Source organism: Elephas maximus, chromosome 4 (genome assembly GCF_024166365.1).
Source record: "Elephas maximus indicus isolate mEleMax1 chromosome 4, mEleMax1 primary haplotype, whole genome shotgun sequence".
Classification (NCBI taxonomy): domain Eukaryota; kingdom Metazoa; phylum Chordata; class Mammalia; order Proboscidea; family Elephantidae; genus Elephas; species Elephas maximus.
The window spans coordinates 27702876-27716379 of record NC_064822.1 but is presented as its reverse complement, the minus strand read 5'-3'; the positions used below and the strand labels follow the sequence as shown (position 1 = coordinate 27716379).

At 37.1% G+C, this 13504-nt stretch overlaps 1 protein-coding gene across 11 annotated transcripts in view; it reads right to left on the bottom strand.

The window, feature by feature from the left end:
- Positions 1–13504, bottom strand: part of MKX (mohawk homeobox) — an 81449-nt gene that overhangs the window by 56965 nt on the left and 10980 nt on the right. For all 11 annotated transcript variants that reach the window (XM_049881749.1, XM_049881752.1, XM_049881753.1 and 8 more), the window contains exons 4-5: positions 10347–10500; positions 9584–9919 (exon numbers count right to left, since the gene is read on the bottom strand). In XM_049881749.1, the coding sequence (XP_049737706.1) occupies positions 9584–9919; positions 10347–10500 (490 nt within the window). The remainder of the gene's footprint in view (positions 1–9583; positions 9920–10346; positions 10501–13504) is intronic.

Here is a 13504-nt window from a genome sequence, read left to right as displayed (position 1 = left end):
ATTATAGCCCAGGAAACCCTATGAGGTGGTTCTACTATGTAATATACAGTCGATATGAATCAGAATCGATTTGAAGGCACCTAACAACAATTTTTTTTTTTTTTTTTAACTATGAGATGGTCCCTAGGTGTTGCAAACAGTTTTTGCTCAACTGCTAACCTAAAGTTTGGTGGTTCGAGCCCACCCAGCGATACCTCGGAAGAAAAGGCTTGGCAATCTGCTTCCCCAAGGATGACAGCGAAATAAACCCCATGGAGCAGTTATACTCTGTAACACACGAGGTCACCATGAGTCAGAATCAATATGACAGCAATCAACGACAACAAAGTAACTTTTAGGAATCTTTTGCAAACCATTCCCATTTCCCTTAATAACCAAGGGATGATCCCTAGGCATTGCATGGCTATTTTAACCTGTAATTTGTAATGTCTGTATCTGTAAAAACCTTTGCACTGCATCAATTAAAACCAAAATTTTAAATTCACATATACCTACCCCAAGCACTCAAAAGTTTAATGCTATGATATAAATATTTTTAATGTAAAAGTAAGAAGCTGAAATTGCCATTTCCTGCAAGAGCCATTAGCCTTCCAGTAGCCATCAGGATTACATCTCCATACAACTGAGCAACACACATTAAAGAAAAAAAAAAAAGCTTCCGCTCCCAGTGTAAAGTCTACAGCAATTTCCTAAACCGTAATGTAAGAGATCAAACAAGGGGCTTCTTTAAAGTTCACTGCTGGATTTATAAAAATCCCTGACAAATTACCTCTTTAGTACAATCAAGATGAGAGTAATTGGGTAACAGAGCTGTCAGAGAAGAAAGAGAGAGAGAGAGAGAAAAGAGCTATTGTACAGCTATGATTTAAACACGCCATTCTTCACTTAAACTAAAAACCAAAAAAAAATACAGACTTGTGAATGAAATTGGGCAAAGCGAACAACATGATCATTTTTTTTTTTGGCTTCCTCAAAACTCATAATTATAAATCATATCATTTCTAGTAGAAAACAAGAATGCAAGTTTCCAAAATTTGAAAGTACCAAAAATCTGGACTGCAAGAAAACACATATTTATCTTGAGTAAAAATCCTTTTACACCAACAGGACAAATTTTGACATAGAAAAATACCTCTTTAATTTTAGAAACAAAATAAGGAGGCAGAAGGGAAAAACTAACTGCAACTAACCAAAAAAGGAAATAAAGAAAAGAAACCACTTCCATATTCACTAAATAGAATGCCTTGTTATTTTCACAGACAGTAAAATTTTTTTGACATTCTTTAATCCTAGGCTGGAGAGGTGTCAGTGAATCTTATTTGGTCTTATTAGTGTGTAAAGAGTTTACAAACTGCACTAAATGCAGAATCACTGGGAGTTATACACATATATTCCTTATACATAGGGGAAGGAAAAAAAAAAAGTAACCCTTTTATGCCAGCTTTGAGTTTGGCTTGAATTTTTATGGCTTATTTAGAAGCCCCAGGGAATGAAAAAGTCTTTTAATGGAAATACTGACACAGTCTTAAATATAGTGACAGGAGCACTTTTATGAAAGTACACCAGGATGTGGCTGATCACCCTGGCAAGTCTGAAATGCATAGAGTATCTGAAAAACAATTACAACTGATTTTATTAGTATGATTGATAAATTAACAATTTGTCAAATTTAGGATAATTTACGATTGATAAATGCCAGTAAAACAGTAATGCCAAAATGTAAAGCATGCCTCTGCAGAAACCAAGTTTCATGTTGATAAAGCTGTTTTTAATAAGAAAATATAAAACGTATGGGATCTTTACTCTCACACATGAAGGAGAGTGAAAATGCAAAATTTCGGCAGAGATGTTCTCCAATTAAATATAGTTGCTCTTAAAAAGTCAAAGATGTCTTGTTAACCACCCTGAGAGTGAATGTAGCCAAGTTTAGAGCAAGAGCAGAAGTCTTTAAACCAGTGGGTCTGTTTTTGCTTTCTTTCATGTCACTTAAAAGGCTATGCACTAGATAGATACAGACAATAAATGCCATTGCTTAAAAATAATTTATAAAAAGCTCCGTTTGTTCTTAATTGTGTATCTGCTATACTTTTTATTCTTCGGTGGCTTTTCTTGAAACTCACTAATCTTTTCCATTTATCGTCTTTGCATTGCCCTGGAAATCACTCTTCTACTTCAAAATCAGTTTAGTTTCATTTTATACTTTCTAAGTTTTTGTTTTGAATCTCTTACACATCTCATTGTTTTAAGCTTCATTTTGTTGAATTTTTTCCCTCTGATTTTAATTTTTTTACCTGTGCTTTAAAAAACAAAAACAAACCCGATTTAAACCCTTAGGGCCCTTTTCTTTCTCTTGTCCTGTTCACAGACACAGATCAACATATGCATATGTACATTAAAATGTCTTTTATGATTTAAGAGGCAGACAGACTAAATCATTAAAACACTGACTCATTCATTCAACAAACATTTATAAAGCAAATATGTGAAAGACACTGTCCTAAGGGCTACGGGGACCATAAAAAGTAATAAAAAGCCATTTCAGGCCCTCGAAGAGCTTTAGTCCACACGAGGTTGTGGGTATCAGCGCAAAGGGAGACGTGGAAGGCAGCAGCCACGTTTTAGAAAATAGCTTGTCTACAGGGCAGACAAACCTGAATTTGATTTGCTGTCTTTCTTAGGCCTCACCTGAAGGAAACACGACGTAAAAGGATAAGAACTTCAGGATTAAACATAGCGCTAAAACGTTGACACATTTTCTAAGCTGAGCTGCCTTATACTTTCGATTTGTTTCTGAGCCCTGTTGTTGTGAGGCCTCAGCATCGACATTTAGGCTTTTTCAGGCTCTCACAGGATACGGAATAAAAAACAAAGACAAGTGAATAAAAAGCTACCCCTGATGGAGTGGGCAAATTGTCCATGACAATGTCTGTGCTCTTTTTCCATTTTTGTCTGTCATTCATCTCTCGGTTCCTAACAGTGGATGACACGCTTGTGCAAATTCATTTAAATTTGGCAAGTGAAGCCATAAACCAAATGGAACGCTCAAAAAGCAAATTAATTTGAATTTCAGAAGCAATCCTTGTAAATATGCTTGCCACCATTACCACTGATAATATTTATTAAGAATCCACGGTGTCCAGGAGAGTGTTTCCATTTTTATACTTCCGTAGTAACTGCACACAGATCCGGAGGTCAGTTTCTATAAATCTCATTTAAACGTTACTGCTTTGAAATAAGTAATGAGGAAAGGTCCCTTAAGAAAGGGCTATCAAAAAGACATTGTTCTGTACTCAAAGGAGTTAGGGGCAGGTTTTGGATTCTGGTCAACTCTGAATTCACTGATCTGAAAGGCTGGGCTAGTATAGAAGAAGCAACAGTAAGAGGGAGCTTACAAAGGAGAATGGATGCTAAGGCTCACCCCAAAAGTTGTGTTTAATGTTAAAAGTTCAGGAGAGCAGAAAATTCCATTTTTTAAAAATTGGAATTTCAATTTAAAATTCTGCTATCTGGAAAATGACATGTGGAATACCTCATTCCCAGATGGTGTTTGATAAGTGGGGTATTATTGTAGTAAAGATACAAGACAAGGACTTGGATAAACTTTCAAATATCCTTTAAATGTCACTAACTGGGCTGGTGATAGAGGGTTTTATTATTCTCTTCTGGAGCACATCAACAGTCATATGCGTGCCAGGAAAAGAATGTCTGGAATAATCCAAAATGGCAAAGTTTAATTCTTTCACTAAAGACAAGGAAGTGGCAAACACATGAAGGGAAATAAAATAAGAAAAAAGTATCTGAAGTAGACGTACAATAAAATCCCAAGGAGAAACTTAGCATGGTCACAGATACCCTCATACACTATTCCTGGCTCTTGGCCCAATCCCCCTTGACTGCCATAAAGGTCTTCCTTAAGCTACCTTCCAGATATAAAACTTAAAATTGATGAAACAAATAAATTAGGGATGATTACTCACTGTTCAAAATGATCTGCCAAGGCATCTCTTTAAATCTTTCTTCTGCTTCATTTAAATATGGTTTCGTTGACAAGTAGCCTAGCACATAACACAGGGCCCCGGTGAGCCTAGAAAAAGGTCTGGCTGGAGTGGCTCCTAATAAACATTTTTGTGTGTGGAATGAATTTGTGAGAGTGCCTCATAAATGAATCCACTATGTCCCAGAAATGTACTTGTTAAATCAGTCGTTTAGAACTGAGAATGCATTTCTCCGAAGAAACTATGTTATAAATTAAGATTAAACCTCAGACTACCCCAATGGTTTATTTAGCTTGTCAGCATCCCTGGATTTATTTGATTACTGATAATAAACCGACTCATGGTGACCCCACGTATGTCAGTAGAATTGTGCTCCATGGGGTTTTCAGTGGCTGATTTTTTCAGAAATAGGTTGCCAAGACTTCCTTCCGTGGTGCCTCTGGGTAGATTTGAACCTCCAACCTTTTGATTAGTAGCTGAGTGTGTTAACCATTTGCATCACCCAGGGACTCCAGAATATCTACCTCCATTTGTGTGGAATCAGTGCCATCTTCTCCAGACTTTTTTTTTTTTTTTTTTTGCAGCCCCTCAGGGACCATCTTGAAGAAGCCATCCAGCATCTGTCCCACCTTACAGAGCGAGTCCTCACTGGAACTTTTCCTAACTTGGGTCAGAGTTTGACTCACCCTCAAAACCAAACCTATTCAAACATCCTCTACCAAAGGAGAGAGGAGTGGCTTCTAAGAAGTATACTGATGGGGAAAATCAGGCAAGTCTTAACATGTGTTCCCTCTATTTTTGCCCAGTTTGAGGACAAGTCCCTAAGAAGTTCTTTCTTTTCAGAGCTCACAAATGACTCACCAAACCCACTGCCATCAAGTCGATTCCGACTCATAGCAACACTATAGGACAGAATAGAACTGCCCCATAGAGCTTCCAAGGCTGTAAATCTTTAACGGAAGCAGCATACTGCCACGTCTTTCTCCTGTGGAGTGGCTGGTGGGTTTGAATCGCCAACCTTTTGGTTAGCAGCTGAACACTTTAATCATTGCGCCACCAGGGCTCCTTGCTCACAAGTGAACAACTTATAAATGACTAGCACATTCAAACAGTCACACTCTGAGCCCCCACTGCTCTGGTGGTACGTAACTGATAAGTTTAACCTACTCCCATATGACTGATTTTTTAAAACTTCATCTTGTTAAACTGCCTAAAATTGCTGTTAATTAGGTCCGTCTGGTGTAGTGCAAGTCTACAGTCTATAGTCGGATAGGACTCTTTTCTACGTTCCCATGAATTCATCAGATTGACTTCCCCTGCACCTGATGCAGGTGACTGTCTCTGAAGAAACCGAGAGAAAAAAGCAGCTGTTTATTTGGTACGCAGGATGCTTTGCGGGGCAGAGTCCATTTGGCTGGCCTGCCGTGGTTGGGGAATTTGAGTAAAAACTAGGCATTTTTGTTATTGAGGCACTAGAAGTAGAAGGAAGGTTTGGGAGGATGACAAAGGCCATTTTGAAACATTATTCCTTGTTTAATGATGACCCCAAGAGGAGAAGATGTTCTTTTCCTTTTTTTTTTTTCTCTCCCTTCCTGTATACTCATGTACTTTAGAATTTAAGCTGGTATTAAAAGTAGTAGGAATCCCTGGGTAGTGCCAATGGTTAACACACTCAGCTACTAACCAAGAGGTCGGTGGTCTGAGTCCAGTCAGAGGTGCTTGAAAAAAAGTGCTGGTGATCTACTTTTGAAAATTGAGTTATTGAAAACCCTGTGGAGCATAGTTCTACTCTGACACACATGGGTCGTCACGAGTTGGCAACTGTGTTTGTGTTTATTATGGCTAGAATCCTAACCTGACACCTCTGAGAGAGGGCCCACCTAGGGCTTAGAAGCTGGATGTCAGTTTGTAATGGGAACTCACTCCAACCAACATCTGAAAATTGTCATCTGCTAATCTAACATAATGAAAATGGACTGTAATTTTAATTTAGATGAATTAATTCAACAGAGGACACTGAGTGACTAAAGTTCCTTAACTACGTTTGGAGGCAACGACCTTAGTAATTTGGATCAATTCTAATGTTACAACTGCTACTGTCAGAAATGCCTCAACCACTTTAAGAGCCTACTACGCACCTGGCACAAGGCCAAAGACGGAGCATTACAAGAAATATTTAAAGTCTACATAAAATCAATACAACCACATTTGTATCTGCTTTGATGGTTTCTAGTACTATCTTCTGGAAACCCTGGTAGTGTAGTGCTTAAGAGCTATGACTGCTAACCAAAAGGTCAGCAGTTCAAATCCACCAGATGCTCCTTGGAAACCATATGGGGCAGTTCTACTCTGTCCTAGAGGGTCGCTATGAGTCGTAATTGACTCGACAGCAATGGGGTTTTTTGTTTGTTTGGTTTTTTAGTACTATCTTCAGTTAGGATTACTACTTTATAATACTGCAGGCTTCTGCCTCCTAGAATTTAATAGGGACAAGTGAAATAACATTCAATGCAAACTATCCTTCCACACGCTAAAGCTCTCATTTGGCCTTCTGAGTCCATATGTTTAACGAAATGCATCGTGAAGTAGCAACTCTTTTACAAAAGATGAATAAATGGATAACATTTCTAAGCAGAGATGAATCAATAAATTGTATTTAAGGGTGATCTGTTCCTGAAAAAGAATTTAAAAGTTAAAATCTCTATACTACTTTAGCACCGCTTTGCAGGGGGGAGTGGGGTGCTGTCAATAGCAGACTTTGGAGGTTTCTATTTAGGTGAGGAAAGCTATAACCAGATGGAATTAAAAGAATTTGGAATAAGCTTGTCATGCCAGAGAAAACTGTAGCAGTTACTCAGAAAGTATTTATTTAAATCCCCTGTGCTCCTATTCAGGCATGTGTGGTAACTCAGCTACAATTGTGGCAATACTGTCACTCAGTTTCCACAGGAGACAGCCGCTCACTATTGTCGTCTACAGGTCAGCAGGCCAGTCTTAGGCCACCAGTCTTTCAAAATTCTCCACCCACAAAAACAAAAAACTTTTTTTTTTTTTTTAAGCTTATATGCATGCATTAAAAAAAAAAAAACAAACCAGGAGTTCACATGTCTAGGTTGCTTTTCCACTGCCTGCATAACTTAAAAAAAAAAAAAAGTTGTTTTTTTTTTTTAAATAAAACTTGGCAAGGGAATAGTCCATAATATGGACCGAGTACATTTGGAATGCTTTAATAAAAATAAACGGCCAAGATATTTAACTTTGAAAAGCATCAGCTACACAAGCACACTGTTCCCTCTTTGACTTTATATTTTGCCACCTTTGAAAAAAGCATTTTCAGAAGACTCACCACACTGGGGAAATTTTGTAGATACATTTTGTAGACTTGGTTTTGCAAGACTTGATTTACTGGGCAACATAAAGAAACATATAAATCTTGTCCTTTTCAATAAAAGACCTCTAATTATCCCAATTCATCAAAATTAATTGCATTTTTCCAAAAATCTTTCTTGTTTTTGTGCGGACACAGCTGTATTGTCATAATTGTATTCAGTGTTTCTATAATTTTGAATTGTTTTTCAGATAGCATTATATTATCAATATTTCTCATGTTTCAGGGTCAGAATCAGTATCATAAGTAAAAATTTTGACTTTTATGCTCCCTTCATCTGCTTTAGGACTAGGATAGCATTTACATTTTATAAATCTGGGATACTACCCATATTTTTACATGCTCCAGAAATATTTATAAAACACAAGAATTATTTCTTCAAAGTTGGGGGGGGAACCTTACCAATGACTCTATCTGTCATATTTTTGGGAAACTGGTTAACTATACAGTTCTTAATTTTTTCTGAGTTATTGGTCTTTTAAAACTTTTTTAATTATGAATTTATAATGTAATTTGTGTAGATAATACCAATCTATTTCCTTTACACATTCACATACATTGTTAAACAGCTGTGCATAGTACTTTACAATTATTAAAAATCTTGTTTCTGTAATAATTATGCATTGCTTGATAGATCTCCTTTCTCATTTCCAACTTAGCTTCTTTATTCTATTTTTGCTTTCAAAGAGTCACTCTTGATTTACTTATCTAGTTTCCAGCTTTCTATTTTACCTGATTTTATTTTTATTCTTTTTTTTCCAATTATCCATACTTGAATGACTTGATTTCTTTTCCTTTGTCTGAAAATAAATATTCATAAAGCTCTGAATTAACTCCAAGGTCTGCTTTAGTCCCATCACTCAGGTCTCAGTATGGATGATTTTCATTTTCATTATTCGCTGAATAGTTTTCTGTTGTGTGTCTTTTACTTCTTTCCAGACCCAGTTATTACTTAGAAGGCTACTTTTGCATTTCTGAGTATTCCGAGTTATTTTTATTGTTAGAGTTGGGGATGCAAAGAGAAAATGAGGTTGATTAAAAAAATTTTAAATATATTGAGATTATCTCTGAATCTTCACAGATCATGTGTCTTGTACACATTTCTGTAGACACTTGAAAATCAGACTTCTAGAGGGCATTAAACAGACCAAATTTAGATTCTTTTATAAAGCCATATTGTTTATACATCAAGTTCCTCCATATTATGGAGACTAAACGTTTGTGCAGTATTTAGCACAGGGCCTAGCACATCACGACTACCCAACAAATGACCGGTGGCACAGTTGTAATAATAACAGTAATATTCTAATAGTAGTGATATTCCTTCTATGTCTTGTGCAGGCTCAGCTACACTACTGATCTGGAGAGCAGTAACCAGCTATGTGGTTTTGGTCTGGATTTCCTTATCTGCAACATAACGTGGCTGGACTAGATGCTTTCTGGTCTAGTCAATTTTCAGTTCCAAAATTCTAAATCTTGTTGGCATTTTTGGATCCAGAGTCTATCCGCACAGAATGTAGGTCACACACATCCCTTGTTCCTAAGGAATATGCTCCAACACTCTAACAACAAAGCTCTCTGGGAAACGAAGTCAAGATAGAAAATGTTACCAAACCTGCAACTGAAAGTTTTGAGCAGGTAGGAAAGTCAAATTTTCAAAGCTCTTCATCAGTCCTACTTGTGCTTTCTAGGAATGCAAGTAAAATTTCCAAAGCAATGTTAAGCCAGACCTATTCTTTTCTTTCATGAAAGCCATGCTACTTTGTGGTCATTTCCTATCAGTATTAGCAATCAAAGAGTTTAAGCGAAAATATGGAACACAAAGTATTTCCATGGCTGGCTATACTCCAAGACATTCCTCCATTACAGTATATTCATAAAAGCCAACATATACCTTCCCTAAGGAAGTTTATCATGAAGATTAAAAACAAGAGTGAAATTCTTATCATGATTAAGAATGAAAATTTCCCAGTGTCTATAAAAAACCATCATTCTAACAAATACATTAATTGGTCATTAAAAGCAAAGCAAAAGTTTTGAAACCAAATTATGGGCAAACTACGAATAACCTGATGCAAAAGCAGTAAGAATTATGTTTTTATATCAGTCAAAATAGGTCCCTCTTTTTTTTTTTTTTACTGTAGTTTTAATTCTATTCTAAACAAGATATCTATAATTACTATAAAATTCACAGACTTACCCGTACGGTAGACAAAGTTGCCTTCAGTTTCCGATGATGATGGAGATACCAATTCTTCCTCAAATTCGTTGGAGCTAAATGACCCCGAATGGTTTCTTTGCCTTGTTTTTCCCATCATGGCAGCATTTGTGGCCATGACATGTCTCAAAGAGTCATTAAGGTAGCGGTTCAGCAAGCTGTTCTTATATTTCGGGGGTGACACGTAGTCCTCACTTGCACTTGACCCTGGTCTCACTCCGGTTTTGATGACTGAGCTCTCACTTTTCATCACAGGATGGTGAACAGGCTTGTTATAGCCCCCTTCATTCATGTGGTTTCTTGGAGGATTTTCTCCATCTAAAGGAGAGAAATACCACCAAGTAGTACTTAAACACTTTTACACAACTGCTCAATTGTTATCTTTAACCATTAAACATACATAAAGAAAAGTATTTAAAGGGTATCAAATTATCTTTGCTATTCAGGATTAATTTTTTGGCAAAGGAAAGCAGGAATTGTATGTGATTTCTCTGTATGGTAGTTTAATTTGAATGAATTTTACAGAAAACATTATTCTGACACACAGTGAATTTATAAATGAGAGGAAAGGGCCATAATTCCATTGATCATTTACAGTACAGAAAAGTGAAGTTACCTCATGCAATAAAAAACAACCGTTATGGCATCATCAAATTTTGTGGGCTCAGCCCTAAAAATAGCAATTGAGGTGAACTTCTTGTCACAGACACAAGGCAGAGAAAGCCAAGTAAAAATATTAACGAACCTTCAGAGCATGAGTCATCACTGCTCACGCTAAGTCTCTCAGCATTTCCTTGAACATACTTGTTGTATAATTTTATCCTTAAAGCCCAGCTTAAATCTGGCTGCCGAACAGTATTCTTAAGGCGGCGTCTTGCGTTGGCAAACCAATTTGAGACCTAAAAAAGTATTTTTCAATCAACAAAATATACAAACATAACCCACGATATGATTACGATACCATAAAGGATCTAAGCCTTTCTTAGCATCTCTGTTGTTAGATATCCTCAGGACTTAATGGTACTGGACATTGATATTCACTCATTCAACAAACATGCTGAACTCAGCACAGAGACTGAGCACTTACTGTATTATGAGAATAAAAAGAAGAAAAAAAAAAAAAAGAGGCCTTGCCATCAAGAAAATTTCAGTCCAGTAAGAGAGAAGATGTTGTTTTGTTGTTGTGTGCCACTGAGTCAATTTCAACTCATAGTGACCCCGTGTGACAGAGTAGAATTGCCCCATAGGGTTTTCTTGGCTGTGATCTTTACGGGAGCAGATCATCAGGTCTTTCTCCCACACAGCTGCTGGGTGGGTTCAAACCGCCAACCTTTCAGTTAGCAGCTGAGCGCTTAAGAGTTTGCACCACCAGGGCTCTTTAGTAAGAGATATAAGATAGTATACAAAAAATTCTAATAGAAGAAAGAATGTGATAAACGGTATAAAAGACATTAAAATAAAACGATACCAGAGTCGAAAGGAAGAAGGGATTACTTCCATTGTGACTCAAGACTTCATGAGAAATTTAAGCCAGGCTTTAGAAGAAGGACAGAACGTGTCAGGTAGAGTGGGTAGGGAAGTATATTCCCAACAAAGAGGATGCAGGAACAAATATAAATTAAATTCAAGAGACATTGGAGAAAGAGGAATGAGTTAAGGATGACCTTGAATAATCATCAACCCATGTAATCAAAAGAAGGGTTATTGTTCTTTGGTGCAATCAAGTCAATTTTCAACTCCTAGCGACCCCGTGTAACAGAGCAAAACTATCCCATAGAGTTTTCTTGGCTGTAATCTTTATGGGAGAAAATCCCTGGGTCTTTCTCCCATAAAGCCATTGAGTGGGTTTGAGCCGCCAACTTTTCAGTTAGCAGCCAAGCACTTACCCATTGTGCCACCAGAGCTCCTACAAGAAAAGGGTAGGTGGTACCATTTTGAAAAAGAAAGTAGGCTTGTTTGAGGTGAAGTGATGTATTTGGTTAGGGGAATGTTTAGTGTGAAGTACTAGAAAAGTATGCAGATAGAATGTCCCTCAAGAATATGAAAGTTGCGGCAGAGACATAAGGGAGAGAGGGATCCGATCTGGGAGTCAAATGCACAGAGGTGATAGTTGAAGCTGTGAGAGCAGGTAGGAAGAAGTGTTCAAGGACCAACCCTTGGAAACCATCACCAACGGGCAGGACTATGAAAAAAGGAGCTAACGAAATGGTCAGAGACACAGGGATTAGAGAGGTAAGGGGAGGAAGGAAAAGCGAAAGGACAGCCCTGTGTAAGCTAAGAGCCGAGTGCTTCCAAAGCAAAGAGGTGATGGCAAAGAAATGGAGAAAACACTCCAAAACAAAGAAAAATTACTAGTGGTTAAGAGCTATGCCTGCTAACCAAAAGGTTGGCAGTTTGAATCCAACAGCTGCTCCTTGAAAACCCTACGGGGCAGTTCTACTCTGTCCTATAGGGTCTCTATGTGTTGGAATTGACTCGACAACGATTTTTTTGTTGTTGTTTTTGGTTTTATACTATAAACACATAATTTTTGCACATGGCTCAAGCCCTAATTATTGAATGGATCTGTGGTTAATTCTACTTAAAGGAAAGAAAAGAAAAAAAAAACTACTACATTATTTTTCCCTGTCCTGATGGGTACAACATGGTAGTTTTCTGTAGTTTATAATATGATGATGGCCTATTCAATATTACCTCCTTTGCACCTTAAGCAATGGTAATTGTCCTTTTATGTTTATAGAAGCACCAAGTAACTGGTCGCTTTCTTCATTACATTTCTCAAAACTCTCTCTTATTCTCCAACTCACTGCCAAAATATTTGTCCAAGTCCTGGCTACTACTAATTGAGAATTAAAAAAAATAAGTCTTTTTAACTTCTCTGCCTTCACTCCATCCCCTTGAATCTATCTTAAAAATCATCATGAAACCCAAGTGTCCATGCATCATTTTGATCTAATCACTTAACTTCTTCAGATCCCCTTTGATGTCCGTTTATCCTATAAATGTGGTACAATAGAGACCTGGTTTTCTGAATTTGCCAAACCATGCTGTGTGACTTTAGGTAAGTCACTTAACTTTTCAGAACTTTAAATCCATCTATAAAATGGTCCTTAACATCCTTGCCAACTCTAAAACTGAAGTCTATGAATACAGTTCAAGTTTTCCTAAGAAGAATGTTAATTCCCTCTACCCAAAACCAACCTCGCTGCCATGAATCCGACTCATGGTGACCCCACGTGTTACAGAGTAAAACTGCTCTATTGAGTTTTCTTGAGTGTAATCTTAACGGAAACCATTTGCATCTCCCAGAGACCTAATTCCCTTTACAGGTGATACTAAACCATCTTCTGCTCTCCACCACTAGCCTATATGCAATCAGTTATGTGTGTTTATGCCATTCTTTATTCTTCCCACACACTGAGGAATGCCTTTTAAAAAAATCCAACTCCAAACCATCTTTGTAACTTTCTTTACTAAATAGCATATAATTCAAATTAGCCTTAAATCTTAGCACAGAATACACTGTAAAATCCAATTCTTATGAAACTCTTCATAAAATAAAAATGTAATGGCCTTCCAATTTAAAAAACATACTTAATGCACTGTAATTTTAACGTACAAAGATGAAAAACCTTTAAATATCATGGTGGGATTAACTAGCTTTTTATATATAGGGGGCCATACCTTTATCTCAGGTTTTATATACTCAGAGTTCTTACCATATTACAATAGTTACACAGTAGGGGATTTTCTAGAAAGGTTTGCTAATGTACAACATAGGCTGTTTCTAAACTGATTTCATAAATTTGACCAGAACCCAATCTGCTAATAGATTTACTCTGCCAGTATTTCGGAGTCCCTAAAGTTTACATTATAACATAAGGGCTGGATTTCAGGCCTAAA